At 41.6% G+C, this 21,783-nt stretch overlaps 1 protein-coding gene across 2 annotated transcripts; it reads left to right on the top strand.

Moving 5' to 3' along the window:
* Positions 1 to 323: 323 nt before the first annotated feature.
* Positions 324 to 21,783, top strand: OCIAD2 (OCIA domain containing 2). Of its 2 annotated transcripts, none has more exons than XM_073342086.1 (8): positions 324 to 702; positions 4,902 to 5,050; positions 11,961 to 12,057; positions 12,916 to 12,969; positions 15,714 to 15,761; positions 18,040 to 18,145; positions 19,727 to 19,814; positions 21,568 to 21,783. In XM_073342086.1, the coding sequence occupies exons 2-7, from the start codon at positions 4,991 to 4,993 to the stop codon at positions 19,806 to 19,808; spliced, it is 447 nt and encodes a 148-aa protein (XP_073198187.1). In that variant the 5' UTR covers positions 324 to 702; positions 4,902 to 4,990; the 3' UTR covers positions 19,809 to 19,814; positions 21,568 to 21,783. The 2 variants fall into 2 exon arrangements, with proteins under 2 accessions (XP_073198187.1, XP_073198186.1); XM_073342085.1 differs by having other exon boundaries at positions 324 to 587.

The raw sequence follows: 21,783 nt of genomic DNA on the forward strand, positions 1-21,783 counted from the left end.
AGCACCTACGAAGGGTGGGGTTTATTACACAACAAATACAAAGGGTAAACGCCGTTTTAGGTACACGACAGCCCCAAAAGAATCACGTTCCTTTGTACATGGGGATGGGTATTTAGTACCTGCCCTGGTGTGAGTTACTCACCTAAATTATAGCTGTGTAAACTGTCTGAGAGAGAAGAGACAATATCCCGCAGTGGACAAAAACTAAATTCTGGTATGTGATGCGTCCAGAGGTCTCAGCCCAGGAAAGGGCAGCAGCAGTACAGGCCCCTTGCCCTTTCCAGGGAGTTACATTACACTGGGGAGAAAACACTGGCAGCCCGGAGCTCGCTAAGGGCCCCACAGACACAGGCAGCTTCCAGGAGCGAGGCTGAATCGGTGCTTCTTGCAGCTGATCTCTGCCTCTTCCTGGGCGGGCGGCCGCCCCCGCAGCGAAACAGGAATTGAATACAGCCTGCGGGTGCCGCGTCTCCGCGCCAGAGAGCGCGGTACAGCCAGCAGGAGTCTGCGCGGTGGAAGTACGAACTGGGCCCAGTTTTCGAACTAATGCAAAATCAGTAACTTCCCAACTAGAGTCCGGAAAGATCGTAAGATTTTTTTTTTCTCCTCTTTGTCTCTGCAAAGTTGCCCTTCGCTCCGCTGATTTTCTTTAGTCTGATCTCCTGGGTTTTCAAACGCAAGAGCTGCGCAAAGAGGGCTCCGGTAAGCCTCTGCACTGATGTGGGTTTGGGCGTTAGCGGGCAGGGAGTACGTGCTGTGCTGAGGCAATTTCCTCATCATTGCAAACACAAAAGGATTTTTTTTGTTCTAATACCCCCTGTAAGGTCCAAATTTGACAGCATTTTTTCCCCAAGATCTGTTTGCTAGTGACCAAGTTCTTGCACGTATATCACAAATTGCAGATTTTGTAGCAGCTGGTTTTAATGAGAGCTTGTATATCCTTTGTGGAAGGCATGTTTAAAAACCCCACCTAGGTTTTATATTGAGCGAAATACTATAAAATGCACATAAAATAAATGGAACTAAATATGGAGGGTTAATTACATACCAGAAAGTAACAAGACACTGGACCAAAGTTCTGCAATCAAAAATACACAAATGTCTTAATGAGGTTACACTAGAACTGAGGGCAGGATCAGCTTTAGGGGTAGGCAATCAGGGCAGTCACCCTGGGTGCCAATTTGTAGGGGGCAGTGCATTGCTCATGGGGTTGGTCTCTTTTTTGCTCTGCTGATGGGCTAGCATTCCCCACCCGTCTTCACTGCTCCTGGGAGGTGCTAAAAATCTTCCACATAACCAGGAAAAGATCTAGGGCTTTTCCTGGTGGACGGCAAAATTCAGCTTGTTGGGAAAAATAGAACCCCCATGAGCCAAATTTTGCCCTCAGTCATGCTAGTGTATAGTGAAAATAACAACAACAAGTAATAAAAGTTTTAGGTCTTGCTCTGTATAGATTTTTCTATTTAACAGTCTCAAAGTATGTGACTTCCTAGGCATTAATTAAGCCTCACAACCCAGCTGCAAGGAGGGTATTTTACTTAGGAGGAAATTGAGATTTAACAAGATTGGGTGACTCACCCAGCCTCACAGGTGAAGTCTGCTGCAAGGCCAGGAACAGAATCCAGATTGCCTGTGCCTAAACCCCATGCCATCCTTCCTAAGAAAAAGAGAGTGATCTACTTTTTTTCCCAAATATTCTCATAATCCCTTCAAAAACAACCAAGAAAATAAAGTAACAGTGCCTCCCAGATTATTCCTCTGTAAACTTTGGAAATGGATGTCAAACATCTGAGCCCACACCTTTAACAATAGTGTCCAGTCACTGCTTCATTTTAATCCTGTTACGCTTCTAGTGACATTGCCTAAAACTAAACTATGTACCCTGCACCAAAATAAGAGTCCCATAATTAAAATAAAGATTCTAATTTAGAGGGATCTTATAATATCTCCTGGCAAGTATTTCCCCTTGTACCCCACTGGATGTCAAACATCTGAAGTGTTACTATAAGCGCTGGGCTAAATGTCACTATGATTAATTAGTACTTTATTCCCGAAACACCCACACAATAAGACAAAGTCTCTGGCAATTAAATTTTTCCCCACTCTCAAAAATCTGTTTTTTCTCATCTGTTTCTCACAGTAATCTCACAGAGTGGTGTGGTCACTATCAACCACTGAATCAAGCCTTCTCAGGGTGGATTTGATTTAAATCACTGGTCAGGAAGACTCAATTTAATCATGGATTTCTACATAAAACTGCATTCTTGTTGGTTGTTATAACCTTAATACATATTCTTCACAACTCAGAGATAGATGTAGGTTTCATTTTTATAAGGTACGCACTATACGCATTTCTAAGTGATTTTGAAAACTTTTCAGATTAGTTTTTCAGCTATATCAGAAAATGAATGATTGGCTGGTTGGTTATTTCATTTACGAAAGGTAATTGAAGTAGTTCACCTCCCAATGATTTCATAAATATCTATCTCCAATTCAACAGGTTAATCATTAATATTTGGAGGATTTTCTTGCCATGCTGTATTAAGAGGAGACCACCACCAGACATTTAAATTGTTTTATTTAACTAAAACAATAACATTATGTATTCTGCATTTTTTTCCTTCAACAGCAAAACATACAATATTTAACAAAACAAGCATATGAATTTTTGAATTAAACATTCATGTTTTTAAAAATCAGGTTTGTTTTTGTTAAAGTAAAAAATAGTTAAATGAAATATTTTGAAAAAACCAAAAATTAAATAGACTGTCAGCCATGTCAACATGAGAAACTTATTGGCTTCTGCAGCTAACTCAGTCATCTTCATCCATTTCTGGGATTCTTCATTATGTTGAAACTGAAATTTAGCTTAGTAACATAGGAAATACTTCCAAGATTTTATGGGTGTAATAAAAGATTAATTACAAGCTACACGTTACTAGAACACATTACAGAGTCCTAAAAAAGCCTGCCTCTCTTCTTATTTACTTTTCTGAATCTGGAAAACAATGATGAAAAAGTGATGCAGAGCTTAAATTCTGCTGCAGTGGTAAAGGAGCCAGGTCAGATTCTACAGCAATCTCCTGTGATGATCTTCTTTTAAATACAAGTTCCTACACAGCTAGGTTTATTGAACAGAGTATGAATTCCAAGATTTAGTGCCTGTGATTGGCAAACTGCTCTAAAGTTCCCTCCCCTTTCCCTAGATCTTTTCTAAGTGACAAGAGACTGACAGAGTGAGACAAACAGTGAAGAGTTTACAGTTTGCCCCACCTTCCACAGAGCTTCAAAATTACATTTTTCAGAGAAACAGTATCAATATACAGTTTGAATGTGGTAAAACTGAGCACAGGAAGACTTACCTTACTACAGATTTGTATCAACACAGTGCTTTACCTAAGTCTTTTTAGCAAGGAGAAAGGTCAGTTCTTCAGCCCTGCCATTAAAAACCAAACAAAAAAAGGTTATTTGAATTTCCAATGCTAAATAAAAATACAGGGCTTCTCGTGAGTGTTATAACTTTGTAACTGTCTCAGAACTAAAGCACAGTACAGAGAAGAGTTGGAACAGTTCACACTTTGAGTACCAGCAACCACTTAGGAGAACAGACTTTTGAAGCTGTTCAGTTTGTATAAATACATAAATAGAAATTGGGCTAGAGAGAATGGCTCTGGAGCCTGGGGGTTAGAGCACTAATCTGAGAGGTGGGAGACCCAAGGTCCAGTCCCCCTGCTCCAATGACTAATTATTTATCCAAAAAGTGGAACAGCTTCAACAGGAGAGACTGAGGGGCACCTATACAGGAATATCCCAGAGCCCATTTGTTATGGCAGTCTCCTGAGAGGTGAGAAACAACTGTTCAAATCCTCTCTCCCCATCAGGCAGAGGAGGAAATTGAACCTGGGTCTCCCACATCCCGGGTGATGCTCTAACCAGTGGGCTAAAAGTTAAAAGGGAAGCACCCCGTCATCACTTTTGAATGGACCCCAACACTTAACCAGGCCTTGCAGGCAAAAAGGGTAGGGGAACATCTGAGATCCCACTGAGGCTTAGGCATGAAAGAGGTATCCCGAGGCCGAGAGGGAGGTGGTGTGTTCATGACCAAAGGCAGAAACTTAGGACACTTTATAACAAAAAAAATTTAGGTGCAGAGAGTTTACAAGCCTACAGGTTTATGCAGCAGCCCAGTGGGGGGTTTGTGGATTGCAGTGGCACCTAAATTTGGGGCTTAAGTAACTAAATCCCTTTGTGGGTACCTCCTGAAATATGATTTTTTTAAAAATAAAATCAGAAAAATAACTAGGTCATGATGGACCTTGGTCTGAAATACAGACTTCGTTCATATTAGGCTTGATGGTTAGGTCCTGTGGTGGAAAAATAAGAAATGTGCATCAGGGGTTAAAGGCCGGGCATGGCTAGGAGGGGGTAGCCCTCTGACTGTGGGAATTCTGGCCACCACTCAGAACAGGCTGCTATAAATTAGACCAACTCTCTGAGCCATCTCATTCATGCCAGGGGCCATTTTGGCTTCCAGTGCAGTCAGGAATCAGGAAGGTGCAAGGTGGCTTGAAACCACATTTGTCCTCACTCCTCTCCAGCAGTGAGAGTTTTGTGCTGCACTCCACAAGCCCCAGCACATAATCCTTCCCTGTACACATGCCTGCTTGACTCAGTACAAACCCAATATTTTTGATAACTGAAAGGGGATAATGCATTGTGTGGCCTAATATAATTCACTTAGAGTTCAGCCATTTTATCTTTTTTAGTTACATTTAATATCAGGTTATTCAAATAGTATCTGCAATAAAAACAATGCTTCTTTCAAAATGGTGTTATCTCTGGGTAAACAGTTGGCTATAACAATATAATACTTTTACTCTTTTTACCTTTGTACCAAACAGTGAGAGGAGGAGCCAGCTGTAAAAGACGGCATTGCTGACTTTGCTGCTTACCAAGATTGTTAGGAGGAGAGGGGGAAGGACAGACAGACATGTCTTCAGAAACAGCCCAAAGTAAAGTTCAGGCATCTTCACAGCAACAAAACAAACAGGTAAATTGGAGTTGCTTCCCCTTTCTGTTGAATGCTATCTTTAGCCCATGACTGGCATTTTTGTATTCTTACTATCAAATGGAATCCAGGTGAACAGCTGTCTGAATACAGGGACTTATACATATAAACGAGGAGGAGGGGTGGCTTGCCAGTATTCCTCTGTGGAGTTCCTGCTGATTCATTTGCAAATTATTAAGAGATTGCTGGTCTCCAGGTCAGGTGTCTGCGTCCACTATACTCATGGCAGCTTTCTCAGGGGTATCTGGTTGTTTGGGGCAAGGTTTCAGCTCTTCAGGAGTTACTTGTCATATATAAAGCTTTTACATTTTCCCAAGAAAGATGGCGTCATTTGAGATATTTTCTTTATGATATAACCAAGATTCTGGGAGGCATTTTTTCATAACCAAATGAAAATGCAAAAGGCAGTAATACAGTATTTTACAAAGTAAGTGGGGTTGCACAGATATAATTGAGGGCAGCCTTTGGTCTTATGTTTAAGTTTAGTTTAATACAAACTGACAAAAACAATAAATCTTATGGCTTAAACTCCACCCTAAAATAGCTACAGGTTGGCCCATGCTTCCCTTGTATACCTGGAATATGCAGCATTTATGGTGTAAAATATTAAATGACAATGTCCAGTCCTGTAGACCACAGATAAGTTAATTACAGCATTGCAGCTTTCACTTTGTACTTCCTTGAATAGCTCTTAATTTTTAGCATGATATTTTTCTACAGAATTAAATATATAAAATTTGAAAAAATAAAGCCTGCATTCTGTTAAAATGTCTCATAATGTTAATAACAGATCTAGTCCATGTCATTAAGTATGTTTCAGGACTTCTACCCCTTCTGCTGTGCTGAGATTTTGCTTTTCATATTTCAATCCAAAGTAAATTTTTACACCTGAGTTAGAAATTTCTAAAAGAACTAAGTTTATAATAAAGTGTATTGATGCTATATAACTGTAGGTAGTTTAAATATAGTTTATAGTATACCATACAATATTAAAAATAGAGTACATTTGGTTTTAGAATCATAAGTTCTTGCACAATTTTCTATATATACACACAGTAACTCCTTGCTTAACATTGTAGTTATGTTCCTGAAAAATGCTACTTTAAGCAAAATGATGTTAAGCAAATCCAATTTCCCCATAAGAATTAATGTAATGGGGGGGGGGTGTGTTTTTTTTTCCTTCACACACACAACCCGTATAAGTCATGGTGGAATCAGAGGGTGGGATATTTCCAAGGGAATGCCTTGCTGGTACATGATGAACTAGCACTCGGCTGAGCCCTCAAGGGTTAACACATTGGTGTTAACGTAGCCTCAGACTCTCCAAGGCAACACGAATGGAGGGAGGAGACACAGCATGAAAGTGGTTGCAAACATTCCCTGCGGAAACTGACCGTGATGATGAACCCACGCTATCCCACTTTCCAAAGTGTGTGTTTGTGAGACATGCACATTGCTCCTTTAAGTACGCTGACCCCACTCTAAGTAGACTGCCTTTTTAAGTAGATCAGCAAGTTGAGACAGCAGCTGCTGCTGCCAGCAAGCTCCCTCACCCCTGCACCCTGTCATGTCCCTCCCCACCGCGCTCTGTGGAGATGGGGGTTCAGGAGCAGGGGGACACCCTGACATCAGCACCCCTCTTCCCCCCACCCCCTGCACAGCAAGCAGGAGGCTCCTGGGAGCACTTCCAAGGCAGAGGGCAGGAGCAGCACACAGCAGTGCGGGAAGGGACACCTGAACTGCCCGGCAGCTGCCACACAGGGAACTTCGGGGAGCTGATAGCGGGGCTGCCAGCCCACCCTGGTTCCAGGCCCCCATCCCTAGCTCCAACGGGCTGCTCTTCCTGCAAGCAGTGGACAAAGCAGGCGGCTGCCAAACAACTTTATAAGGGAGCATTGTGCAACTTTAAACGATTATCTTCTCTAATAGATCAGTGATGTAACAATGGAACAACGTTAATCAGGACGATGTTAAGTGAGGAGTTACTGTATTATACTTCTCTAAGCTCTGTACAAGGTTTCAGAATGTTCATGTTCACAATTTCTGGAAAATCCAGCCTTCTTTTGTGTTATGACCCAGACTCTGTGCCAAATTCTGCTCAGTACAGAGAAGACAGAAAGCAGAGGGCAGTCAGAAAGCCGGTAACCACCATCTGCTAATTCTAGTCAAGCTGTCTTGGTCCTGGTCCCAGTCCCAGCTAATCTGCTCTAGTTTATGCCAGCTGGCTATGGCTTCCAAAGGACCAGACCTCTTTTAAGAGCCAATAGAGCACAGGTGCTCTCTGGCTCATCCTCAACATCCAACTCAGGTGGAGTGGGGGGGCCAGTTGGCATAGGATTTGGTTACACTGCTTTACACCCGCTGCAAGCTCCCCTACGCTGAAGAAATCTCAACAGGCCTGTTAAGGCCAAATTCCACCACTTTTGTGCCATAGGTGAACATTTAACTAAGAGTAATTTTGATATGAAATAACCCTGTTCATAATCATTTACTTCTTATCTGTTGTTTGTACTATTGTAGAGGTTTTATTATATTTGACATAGTTTATGAGCAGTACAAGTTTCATATACTATACTATGACCTTATGTGACAGGTTTGCTCTACTCACTGCTGGATGGCACCACCTGTTGGTGGTTCTGGGGATTAGCTTAGTCTGGTTAACACCCCTTTCAGCAGGTATACCCCATTAGTTTCTCCCCTGCAGCCTCTCTTGCTCTCAGGAGCCACAGCATCCCTCTGGCTGGGTCACTCAGCATTCCCCTCTTCCTGGGTGCAGTCCTTCAAATTCTCTGTCACTCCCACAGTGACCCCAACGGTCTTTCATTTCACTGCTCCACCAGTGTCACTGCCCCACTGGTGGGTAGGGAAACCCAGGCCCACCCTCTATTCCAGTTTCCAGCCCACGGACCCTACAACATGCAGCCAAGGTCTGCTCAGTCCCCAACCTTGCTGCTTATTCCCTGGGCTGCTTCTTACCGCAGCACTCCCCCACTCTCTGGGGTTTGCCAGCCACTCTACTCCCTCCTCCCAGGAACAACCGTGGGCTACTTCCCTCTATAACTGCCAAACACTCTCCCAGGGAGTGACCATAGACTACCTTTCTGCAGCCCCTTCTGCTTCCAATTTCCTATCTTTTGTAGAAGCCCCACCTGTCCTTCACACATGAGCTTCTCTCTAATTAATTGCCTATAGCTCTCCCCTGTTTGGAGCCTAATTAGCTGATTGGGCCCACCTGGCCCAACCCAGCTCTTGCAGGGCCAGTGTGGGGAGCACACCCCATCACACAGTGCTATGAAACTTGGTTTGTGATCAATTTGAAGGCCTTCCTCAAGCAACACTCCCACTAACTTTAGTAGGAGTTGTGTTTGAATGAGGACTGGGGCATTCACTATCTGAAAATGTAATAATGACTGCAGCCAATAAACCTATTTCATCACCAGGATTACAAAACTAACAGGGCTCACATTGAGGTGGTACATGTCAGCATAGGTATATCTCCAGCTGGAGCTGGGGGTGCAATTTTCCACTGAGGAAACATACCCATGTCAGCAGTGATTGAGTTAGCATATTAAAAGTAGAGCATAGCCATGACAACAGGGCTGGCAGGATTGGCTAGCCACTCCAATTATGTACCCTCCCAAGATATTGTAGGCACGTACTCAGGGCAGCTAGCCCACCCATTCCTCATGCTGCCATGGCAACACTATTTTTAGCGCAGAGCTAGCTTGGGTATGTGTCCTTGACCTGGAAATCACATCTCTAGCTCCAAGTGCAGACATACCCTATGGCATACCAACATCTCTACTGAGGTGGCACTTGTGCTACAAAATCTGAGCTTTCATTTTTTTAAAAAGTACATTTTCAGTTTTTGTGATTGTAAATAAAGCCTTGGAACTGTGAACTGCGTGTAATTGAAACAATGACATCTGCCTGAGTCTGCACAGAGCTTTCAACAATAACTATGAAGTCTAAACTGCCCCATTCGTCTCAGTGAGATGCAGTGGCAGAAATAGCCTTCTAAGTCAGTAGGTGCACTCAGCCTCCTCCTTGCCCCACTGAGGGGGCACCGACCACCTGCAGCAGTACACTCCTCTCCAGCACCACAATCCTAATCCCAGCTCGGTGTGGCGGGAAGGCCTAGGGGAAGAGGGGTTGGCCTGGAGACCAAGCCCAGCTTTGACTCACCCCACAGCAGCAGCTCCTGTCCCCCGGGACTGGGGTTGTGCTGGGGCTGGCTCCGACTCCCTGCTCCGTGCGTTGTGACCTGGCACATGGAGTCGCAGCACCATTCAGGTTTGGAAGTGTTGAAGTTTATTGGTAAATGGAATAAAAGCAAAGATAAATGTAATAAAATCATATCTAGAGTACAGGGTAGGCCACAGCCTATCTTGGTAGGTTAAACCTTAGAGTTATAGTCCTGGTAAATTGAAGACTACCTTCCTAGCATTCTATGTGTCTGTCCCTCCAGCTATCATGGGCTCTGCCTTTATCTCACCATCCCAGTGCCTGAGGTCATAATTGCCAGTCAGAGTCTATTCCAATCCTCTCTTCACTTATACTCAGTTCCTTTGAAGTCTAGGTATGAATGCTATTACCTGGTGACTGCTAATCCAGCACAGATGAAGCCAACATACCCTCCCCAGTATATGTACCAATTTTATTTAGTAATGAAGAGGATTTGCTTTCATGAGCAAAGAGTTTTTCCATTTCCTGTTACTTAGTATACATCACTTCACAGTAACTTCAGGAACTTTTTACAGATCACATATTTATAATGACATCTAGATACCATATTGTAGGTCTGTTTTTGTAATGAGGAATAAAGAGGGAGGAGTTGGGGGGTCAGAGAGGGCCCTTGATAGTATCCCCAGGATATTTACACCAGGTATTTCACATTATTACTAGGCACTTAAAGCAGCTATGAAACCTTTCCTGGGCAGCCAGATAGAAACATAATAAAATAACAATTTATAATTGTCTTCTTAAACAGAACTAAGTCCCTGCCATGTTGCTACAACTGTATACATGCACTGTACAGGAGACTGATTATGCCAAACTCTTGTACAGTGCATGTGTACAGCTGTAGCAGCATAGTGGTGAGTTAGTTCAGTGTAAGAAAACTTATTGATAAGTAAGGTTACGATTTAGTCATGGATATTTTTAGTAAAAGTCATGGACCGTGACCCTGTCCATGACTTGTACTAAAAATACCCCTTACTAAATGTTAGGTGCTGGGGATGAGGGGGCATTCCAGCAGATGCTGCTATTCCGGGGGGTGGGAGGGGGTGGCCTGGGGCTCTGCCACCACCGCTGCTCTGGCCAGGGAGCGGCCAATGGCCTTGCCACTGCTGCTGCTCCTCTGGGCGGGGAGCAGTCTGGGGCACCCAGGGAGTGACCAGTGTGGCTAGCCCTGGGGCTGCCTCAGCTGTTCGGGCAGCCCTGGGGTCAGCCGCTGCAGCTGCAGAAGTCACAGAGGTTCCGGAGTCATGACTTTCGTGACCTCTGTGAAAGACTCCTAGCCTTAATGATGATTATTACAATGGTTAGAAATCCAGGAAAGCAGAAGCCCCTACCTTCCCTCTCCACATGACTCCTATACCCACCCCCTCCCAGTAGCCTCTGCCCTCAAAGGAAACCCCCCTACTGTCCCTTCGAGGAGCCCTGCCTGCCCCCACCCTGCTTCTTACCCCTCTTGGCTGGCTCAAGGCTTCCTTGGGAGAAGGAATTTTAGGGTCTTCCCCTCCGTGCCCCATATCCAGCCCTTCTCCCTCTCCCCAGGATCCCCAAAAGGGAGTTGCATCATAACCTGGAGCGCCACCCCTGTCCCAGCAACACCATAGGCCCCCCTATTGCTGCCCTACCCCATCCCCTGCACTGCTGCTCCCTACCTGGCTGGACAAGGAGAACAGACTAGCTTGCCCCTCCACCCTACCTAAATCCTTGCCCCTCCATGCTGGCTTGAGGCTTCCCACTGGTCCCCATTGCCAAGAGAAGTTGTTGTGGTTTTTGGCAGACAGACCTGAGTGCCAGCTGCACTCCCAACCATGCACATCCAGACCTGATTTCTGTGGGTGCAGTTCAACCATGGACCCCAGCTAGAGCCAGCCTTGGAGAGATGTTAACTCAGATGCCCAGAGATGGTACTAAAATATCAATATTATTAACTATTTCACTGCTCAACAAAGAAAAGAGAGGGACATACACAATCTATTGTGAGTGACATTTTACTGCCATTACTGGGTGGGCATCAACAGAATCCAGTAGGACAACTGAATCCTTCTGAGGAGAAACCCAGCCAGAGGAGCCCAACGGAGCCCATAGGTGTATTTGAATTGCACGAGTCGGAGTTAAGACTGCAGTGCCTTGGAGGGTGTGAGAGATTATAATTTGAATATCTGCACAACCTACCAAGAGTAATTTCTCATTTGGCATTTCAAGTGGTTGGGGTTTATTTTGTGGGAGGACCTGAGAGTAGCATTGCCTTTTTTTCCTATCAGTTCAATCCCTGAACATCAGCTAAAGGAATGTGGCTGATCAGAAAAAAAGAATTAAGAGAAGAAACACCAATTTACTGCCTGTCTAAAATTAATACCTAAACTATTGCAGGCAAGATGTTCCAAATAGCATGACATTTTTTCACTTTAAAACCTGAACAGTGCTTCACATTTCTGCTCTTGAATTATCAAATATTTGATTGCTTCACTAACTAGAGATGGGGTTTGTGCGTGTGTGTGTTTGTTTTGAGACTTGAGGGAGGGTTGCATTACTTATGAAAGGAAAATACCTTTCTCTTCACTTTACATGTATTAGTAACTATTTTTAATCTTAAATGGTCTAAAAATGATCTTATAAGATAAAAATCAGTAAGCTAACAGAAGATTGCTCTTTTCAGTCTGGTCTCTACTGTCCTATCTCAGATGCTCACATCAATAGAAAAGAAGTAGAAAGGATCAGTCGAGAATGTAGAAATGAAAGTTTCTGGTACAGAGGTAGGTAACTCATGTTAATTCTTATCCCAGTGAGAATCAGCACCTGATGTATTTTTAGCTGAACTACTGCTTTAAATTCTACTGCATGTCTTGCCAGTTACTTTAACATTTAAATTTATTTGAGAGAGGATTGTTATTAGGGCCTAATTCTGTCATCCTTACTTATGCTGAGTAGTACTTACTATGAAATCAGTGGGACTACTTACATAATAAGGTACACTTAATGTAAGTAAAAGTGGCAGAATTGTTCCCTTAATTGTTAATAGTTAACTATTATTATTAGTTGATGTCACTATTTTTTAAATCTATTATTTACTCTCACCCAAGAGACACTTTTCATTTTCTTTCATGTGATCTTGATTTTGAATTTTTTCAAGAAATAACAAAATTTCTATTTAGTTTCAACAACAAAAACAAAAGTCATTGCAGAGTGAGTGTAAAGTTGGCCAGATGGCAACTCTAAATGTGGTCATTCTGAAAGGAAAAGATTTGAAAAGCTTCTAAGGGTTTCATCATTTAATCAAACTGCTATCAAGGTCAGATACATTTTAGTTTTGCTGTCTTGAGGGGATATACTACTATGGTCATGCAAGTTTTTGTTGTTGTTTATACTGCAGTAGCACAAAAAAGTCACAACCAGGTTGGGCTCCACTGTGATAGGTGCTGTACAAACATAATGAATGACCGTCATTGCCCCAAAGAGCTTTCCGTCTAAGAGCAGGCATAATAGGTGAATGAGACAAGCAAGCTGGGATGGAGAAGACAGGATAACAAATACAAAAAAGATGCACATAATTCTCAGCCAGTCAGCAGTAGTGAGCAAAGTGCTGAATTTTTTTGTTTGCTTGTTTTTTTCAGGTCTTCCATTGTCTCTAGGAAGCATGCTCATCACTCAGGGACTAATTTACAATGGTAAATGGAAGATATACATGTATCATTTTATTTATATTAAAACTGAACCTAAGTCATGCTGATCTGGAATCAGCACTAAATGAGAATTCCTCCAGAGCTTGCTGCTTTTCATATTTGAATGTTCTTCCCACTCAGTGCCATCACTGTTATGATTTGATGATTAACTATGCATTGCCACAACTCATTCTGAATACAGTAAAAGCTGTGTTATCTGGCACTTTATCAACCAGAAAGCTTTATTATCCAGCATTTCTGATATCTCCCAATACAAATCTTCAGTCTAGTAACCAGGACTGGTATACTGCCTAGGAGGTTATGCAATTGCACATTCTGCCCTCTACTTTTATGCAAAAGAGGCAGAAGACAAGTAAGCAAGCTGATGATATGAATTTATTCAAAAAAGCAGCTTCCAGGGTGTGTCATAGGGTCATTACAGATTCAGCCCAATCTACTACACCTTCTACATCTACAATGATAATTGATGTTGATAATGATGACCGTGAGGCACTGCAAGAGCCTGAAGTGTCTTCTGAATCATCAAAGAAAGATCAACTTATGTTCAGTACAGTTTAAGTGTATTTTTAGTGATCTGGGTGTATGCCATGTGCTGCCCATAGTGATACGTAGTGTCAAAAGATAAAGTTTTCTATACAGTAGGTTACCTGTATACACCTAAGTGCTTCAAGAAACCAGCCACTCTGCAGTGCAGTACATTGGTGAATACCTGTATACTGTATTACTGTATTTTATATTTTATTCATTTTATTGTATTCCAATTTCTTTGCAAATTGATATTCCATTGGTAAAGTATAACTCTCAGTTAACTGGAATATTTGATTAACCGGCACCCACCATTCCCCCAACATGCTGGATAACAAAGCTTTTACTGTATTTCCTTTTGAATTCAGACCTTTGCAAATACTAGCGGCCTGAATATGTCACGATTACATTCTGTAATCAAGAATCATCACTGACTTCATTGGGACTACTTGTGGAATAGGATACAAGTCCATGTAAGTCAGGGTATCAGAATCTGGCATTGTAGCTCTAAATTCTGGCTTCTAGAAAGCATTGGCAGTGTTTCTATGACTGTATGCCAACATACATAGTGGCTCAATGCAAAGAGTACTGGCTAAATGGGAGGACAGGGAGATCTTAGACAGCTGCTGTGTAATCTGCACAGAGTATCACGTTACATTTCTGTAGTGAATCAGCCTGGTTGCACTCTGCATGCCTGTGGAGGAGATGCAGACTACTTTCTGGGTTTCTCACCCCTTGGCAGATAACTCTCCCCACATTTCTGCAGTAGCTGGATATTTATGCTAAAATGATCAGCGGTGAAGTAATTAAGAATGCCAATTTTAAATGGCCATTATTGTGCCTTGACTTATTTGAGATGAATGGGGCATCTTGTACCTCTTTTGAAACAACTGCTGAACACCTAGACAAAGTGAAAATAAATGGGCTTTGCACGGAGGACCTAATAGGGGCTAGGGGAAAAGAAATCCTCCTCCCCACAATCTAACACTTGGAATAGAGTGGTTGCATAACCACTCCACTGTGTATACTACAGCTCATTGGCTTTAGAAGAAGCTGGGACTTCTGTGCATCTCCTATATTATGTGACTCTACAGTGGTAGTCTACTGGCCGCCACTCTATGCTCCCTCTGCCACCAAACTCTTCTGTGTGGAATTCACCTGCGTAGCCTAGCACTGTCACCCCTACTTCCCTTCCATACCCTGCCTCCCACTGACATCCCACCCCAGAAATACAGTGGTTCCACTGTTTAGGGTCTTCCGTCTCATTGAACGGGGTCATTATGTAGCTCTTAGAGCTACTGTCACACTCTCTTTAAATTCTGCAGAAATGGATGAGTCACCAGACAAGTGCTGGTACAAAATTCAATGGACTGGCTCATTCTGACTCCTGCTCCTTTGATTGGCTGAGATTAGATATGGCAGTCACATCACACAGTTGTGATCAGTCATCCTGTCTGGGTATTTTGAACAGGTTCTATACAATGTCCAGAATGGTGGTTGCAACTTGTGAGCTTATGGGTGAAGGGGATGTAAACAGGAAAATTGGAGGGATCCACAGGCATTTGGAGGATTATATGGAAAAATCCTTATGCTGCATTTTGATTTGCTGTCTCATGGCATCAGCTGAGCATCCACAGATACCAATACATGATGCTACAAAATTGAGATTAGAAACAAGCCACTATTGTCATATTAGTCCATTTGAGGGGAGGGGGAATTTTGGTGGAGAAGGATGAGAATCTTTCCATTTTCTCCTCTGTTCATGAACTACATCTTCTCTCCTCAAAAGCCCAAATGTCAGAGTGACTCCTCTATTCCTATTAAAGAGGATAAACATGACTCTATCTGGTGACAGTTAACACTGGGCTGATTATTGGCAAAAAAGGTCCTAGGAGCTATCTCCCAGTTTATGCTGACCCAAAGAGCAAGAAATTGAATGAGAGACCTGGACTTCAATCCCCCACATGACAGCACAAAGTATTTTCCCCCAAAGCTTGTGTGCTGCTGCACAAATAAATGCATTGGGAATTACCAGAATGCTTTGGAAATTGTGTATTTTCCTAAATCAAAGCTACCATACTTGCAGGTATAGGCCTTGCTCTGAGAAATGAGAAAGGCTTATTAGAAAAAGACCCCTTTTGTTGTTAGATGTTGATGAGTTTCTCAAGTAGATAGACATTCTTAACTATTGTGTTTTATTTTAGGCTTTCTCTCATCAAACCCAAGATTTGGATCATTACCTAAAATTGCATGTAAGTCAGTACTTTTATTTTAAAAGGAAATAAAAGCTTGGGGGATCTTTATTAACAGTAGAATCTGCACTTTCCAAACCTCCACTATCCAGACTTCCTTTGTGTGCTAACTGTGTGTCTCCCTGTTCTAGAGAACGTCAATTATCCAAACTTCTGTTTATCTGAATCTATAAGGTGTCAGCATAGCAGTTTAGGTAAATAGGATTCTACTAAGTTTACAAACTAATTTATTAAGTAAAGCTTTTTTAATTAAGACTTTTTCAGTAAGAGTGTATATTCAATTTTTAATTGCCCTATCTGCACTATTATATTATTGCAAGGTCAGCCCTCACCATGGTTCTGTCAATAACACTATTCTCAATGGTCTGTTTGTCTGCTTCTTCCACAAGCACCTCTCCCATACTACCTCTTTCTTGTGGGGAAAACTTCCAATCAAAATCTGTACCTCCCCACCTTTGCCTCATTAACTCTCACCTTGAATCATAGAATATCAGGGTTGGAAGGGAACTCAGGAGGTCATCTAGTCCAACCCCCTGCTCAAAGCAGGACCAATCCCCAATTAAATCATCCCAGCCAGGGCTTTGTCAAGCCTGACCTTAAAAACTTCTAAGGAAGGAGATTCTACCACCACCCTCCTAGTGAAAATGTTTTTCCTAATATCCAACCTAAACCTCCCCCACTGCAACTTGAGACCATTACTCCTTGTCCTGTCATCTTCTACCACTGAGAATAGTCTAGAACCATCCTCTTTGGAACCACCTCTCAGGTAGTTGAAAGCAGCTATCAAATCCCCTCTCATTCTTCTCTTCTGCAGACTAAACAATCCCAGTTCCCTCAGCCTCTCCTCATAAGTCATGTGTTCCAGACCCCTAATCATTTTTGTTGCCCTTCGCTGGACTCTCTCCAATTTATCCACATCCTTCTTGTAGTGTGGGGCCCAAAACTGGACACAGTACTCCAGATGAGGCCTCACCAATGTCGAATAGAGGGGAACGATCACGTCCCTCGATCTGCTGGCTATGCCCCTACTTATACCAATACAATACCATTGGCCTTCTTGGCAACAAGGGCACACTGTTGACTCATATCCAACTTCTCGTCCACTGTCACCCCTAGGTCCTTTTCCGCAGAACTGCTGCCTAGCCATTTGGTCCTTAGTCTGTAGCGGTGCATTGGATTCTTCTGTCCTAAGTGCAGGACCCTGCACTTATCCTTGTTGAACCTCATCAGATTTCTTTTGGCCCAGTCTTCCAATTTGTCTAGGTCCCTCTGTATCCTATCCCTACCCTGACATAATGCACACAGAATTCTGTCATCTGATCATAGATAGGCTAATGAAGAATTTGGGCTACTGATTGTGCACATAGCTAATCTGTGATACACTATCCTACAGTTTTATTCTCATGTTCTCTCCCTGCTCTTACAACCTTGCTTATTTTATCTGCCTCTTATGTCTAGTCTTTTAGAGTATAAGCTTTTGTGGGGCAGGTACTGTCGTTTGTTACATAACGTACAGCAGTAAGGCCCTGGCAATACCATATGACTACCAGAATGAGTTCTCAACATGGTTAAGTTCTTTAAGTATTACAGGAAAATAACTACTCAAATAAAGATATATAATACAAATTCAGTTTATCCTACGTGTCTAACTTTGGAACATTTTGTTAAAAAAATTGTTTGCACAGAAATTGTTTTGTATTGCATTTACATAATGCAACGATGCCATTTAAATGACATAAGCTCGTGTGTTTTCAAAAGCCAAGCAGGTTGCATTTGGTGTAGACTTGGATTTGAGACCTCCACAGAAAATTCAACGTGTTGCTAGAAGTAGCTTTTCTTTTTGAATGAGTACTGAACCAGAGCCTAGTGGTATTAAGGAAGGCTGTGACATAGGAAGACAAGACTTAAACTGAGGCCCTAGCTAGTGGTAGTCATCAAAAATACCATGGGCCATTTTGCAAAGGCAGGGGGAGTCAGCTCTTATGTCTTTGTCAGATTTCACTTTGCACTATTGTTACACACCTAAATTCCCCCTGAAATTCCAAGTGTACACAGTATTCTTTTTCACATCTAAACTGTTGTGCAGTGTTGCTGTGTATTAACCAGCTGCAGTGTTTCAGTGACAAGAGAACTTACACTATTACAGTATAATCTTTGTGTTTATAAAGCACTTTGATTAAAAAGTCCCACATAAGTGCAATTTACTGTAAAAAGGACAAATGATAGTTCAAGAGTCTAACTCAAGATACTAACAATATTTTGTGATCTGTTTGTACAGTTGCTGGTGCCTTTGGTCTTGCCATTGGGACAATGTCATACATACGAGCATGCCAAAGAAAGTTCCAAAGTATAGGAGTTCAGCCATTTGGTCCAGAACATAAAAGGTTTGTCTTGAATATAGATCGCTCAATTTTAGATCAAAACATAGTTATTGACAATAGAATGAAGGAGAGAGGCAACTACAGAGTACATTTAAACCTTTTGCTTTAGTTCACAGGGCACTCTTGAATGCTATACCTAAGGATATATATTGCAGTTATGCAGTTCCAGATTATGTAGTAATTATTAGAAAGATACAAATTAAATACAATATAATCTGCATTGTTTGGAAGACATAAATAATCCTATAATTTAAAGGATTAAATCCCCAGCCTCTCCATATACTAATTATAAAAGATCAACAGTTAGCAATTTACCTTCTGTCTGGTGCCATTAAATATCACACCATCTATCTGGCCTGTAACTTGAGGTTCACCTTTGAATTCTCCTTTGCTCCATATGTCCAAGATGTATGTATCCAAATCCTACATCTTTTTCCTCCACCACATCTTCATATCCCTCAGTTAATCATTCTCTGCCATAATTAATGCAGCCTCCTTTTCTCTGGCCAATCCTATCTCCAGTCCATACAAAATGCAGCTGCTAAGATCATTTTCCTTACCTCAGACCATGTCATCCCCTTTTGAATCTCTCTACTTGCTCCCTGTCCAACACATCCAGTTCAAGTTTTTTGTCACTGCCTTCAAAGCCCTATACAAATGCTGCTCCCACCCACATCTCATTTTGCATTAACTCCCACCTCCTTCCCTGAGCCTATGATAATCTCCCTCACTTTGTCCACCTCTACTACACTGCTCCCCGCATAGGAAATGCATTTCCAAAAGCTCATCCACAAGGCCACCTCTCTGTTTTAAAATCCCTTCTGAAGGCCCACTTGTGCTGTGATGCCTATGTAAATTAGCTGACTGATAATGGGAAATTGGAAGGGTATTTTGAAATAATTTAAATATCCTAAACCAAAATTTTTTTTAAAATAAAATCTTCCCTCCCCCACTTAACCCCCCCACCTCCACCCTCCCAAACCCTGTTGTATTAACACAACACTATATTACAAAGATGTGGCCAATTGGCCATCTATATCTTGGTAACCCTTGCCTTTACCCAGTGGTCTTGTCTAGATTGTGAGTTCCTTTTGTCAGGGATCATGCTTCCTTTTCCTGCTTGGAAAGCTCTACTATATTTTTGGGCACTACTGAAAATAAAATAAACAATACATAATAATAAGGTTGTTTTGCTGGGGCATTCAGACATCATCCCATACCGTAAGACATCTGGAAGGACTGAAGAACTGGGGGGAGGGATAGCTCAGTGGTTTGAGAATTGGCCTGCTAAACCCAGGGTTGTGAGCTCAATCCTTGAGGGGGCTATTTAGGCAAAAATTGGGGATTAGTCCTGCTTTGAGCAGGGGGCTGGACTAGACGACCTCATGAGGTCCCTTCCAACCCTGATATTCTATGGTAAGAACATAAACCGGATGAATGGAAAAACAAGAGATTCCTTCTATAAAGCCTGTTCAACAAATTCCTTCTAAAAGAACACATACAAATATGCGTCACAAAGATGACAGCTGTGTTAGAGAAATTTGAGCAAAAATTTTGAATGCTCTATTTTCCTCCTGATTTTAGGCACTGTCATCATACCTGCAAGGAATGCGAAGCAAATTTTGGATCTAATGGAAAGGAAAACTCAAAGCCTTCAGCTTCATAATCCCAGGTACACACATTTGAAGCTTAAGGAAGCTTTTGATTTTATTCTTTATTTTGAACAGTATTCTAGTTTAAAACACTTGCCACAATACAGTATAAACAAACTTCATGAGATGAAAGCCTGAGAATCAGGAATTCTGTTTGATTCTGAAGTTAACCTTGATTCTTCATTTTCTCTTTACATACAGTTCACAATTTTAAATTCCCACTTCCGAGGAACTCCTAATTTAGCTCCAAAATTCTCATGCAAACAGCACTACTTTTTTTTTTAATCCAGCGGGATTCTCTGGCTAGTTGTAAGTTAGAAGAAAAGAAATAAATATTTCTCTACTAGTTTGAATGCCGTTTTCTGTTCCCAATATATTTTTTTTTAACTTGAACATTTATGGACTGGTCATTTTTGGTATGTCAAAAATACAGCTGAAATATTGATGTTTTAAGAACGTGACCAGTAAATAATGTCCTTATTATCTGCATGTAATACTACATGCTAGCTCAAACAGAAAGTATGGGTTTGATGCGGAAATTACTGGGTGAGGCTCTTTGGCCTGTGTTATACAGGAAGTCAGGCTCGATGATCATAAAGGGTTCCCTCTCGCTTTAAAATCTCTGAGAATGACAAGGAGAGGGATATTTTAGCAGATCCTGTTCATTGACCCAAAACTGTGTGATTTTGATGGATTTTGTCAGTGCATGGTATTCACAATGAAACATGTTGATGTAATGTTGTATTATCATTGAAGAAACCATTAGGCTGAAGTGTGGCATTATTAGATTAGTGTCCCCCACTGGTCTTTAATAGTCTGGAGGAATTTTGTTACACCTGTGGCCTTTTTTAGCGGCTACAGGAGTTAGCCAGTGAAGTAAGTAAACAGTGAGGCCTCATTTGAACCTAGCCTACATGATTATTGCACTCAATATCTGCAGTAATATAGGGACGCAGTAAGATTCTCAAAAGCACCAAACCAACTTGAAAACCAATGGGACTTAGGTGCCTAAGTCATTAAGTGTTTTGAGAATTTTTCCCCAAATCTTGCTTGCCTCACTCACATATGATTATTTCCATTGACTTAAAATAAAGATGCCATAGTATGTTTAATTAAAGATTGCCATTTGTTCACTGACAAGTTGTTTGAGTCTAGTTGAGAGCAGGAGTTGGTGCATATTTTAGTTTGCTTACTCTACTGGTCTGACAAAGCCTGAGTATGTTAACCCCTGGATCCAAATGCAAAGACCATCTCCTTTCTCAAGCTTTTGACAAAGGGATTATTGTGAGCAGTGTTATTTAATATACAAGTACTGGCTAGCTTTGAAAACTACGTTTTACATGTACCCAGAGTCAGTTCTGACGGAAGAATTTTGAAATTTAGGAAAAATGTTAAGCAGGTTTTTTTAATACAATTCAACATTAAAAACTGAGATTAGAGACTGACTGAATATTTCAATTAGAATACACAAAATAGTATTGTTTGATCACTTTTTTCCTTTTTAAAATATGTACAATCAATGAGCTAAAAGTGTGACACATGGTGGATATTGCTTTTCCATCATTTCTCATGCTAAAAATGTGCATCATGCTCAAACTTTCTTCTCAGATTACATCTAATTAAAATTGTGCTGCACACACATTCAGGACCAAATTCTTACCTCAGAGATTTGTGCAGAACTCCCTCTGAAGTCACCAGATGCACATGTACATCTGAGTAGAACTTGGCTCTCAGAACTCAGTATTTATAAAATGTGATTTTTGTTTGTTTCAGATCATGCCTCTTCTTTTTAAGAAGTTACTTCATATCTTGGTATCTGAATTGTAGAACTGACAAAAATGACAAAATCCTGCAGAAAAAGTCTCTTCCTTCAATAGCTTATTCTGGACAGAAGAAATTGAGCCTACAGTCCCGTGTAAATCAGGACACTGTGAGGATTGGGTTGATTTTTAAAAAGTTTGCCTATATAATAAACGCTAATTCCTAGAA

The sequence above is a fragment of the Lepidochelys kempii genome, chromosome 4, assembly GCF_965140265.1.
Source record: "Lepidochelys kempii isolate rLepKem1 chromosome 4, rLepKem1.hap2, whole genome shotgun sequence".
Taxonomy (NCBI): domain Eukaryota; kingdom Metazoa; phylum Chordata; order Testudines; family Cheloniidae; genus Lepidochelys; species Lepidochelys kempii.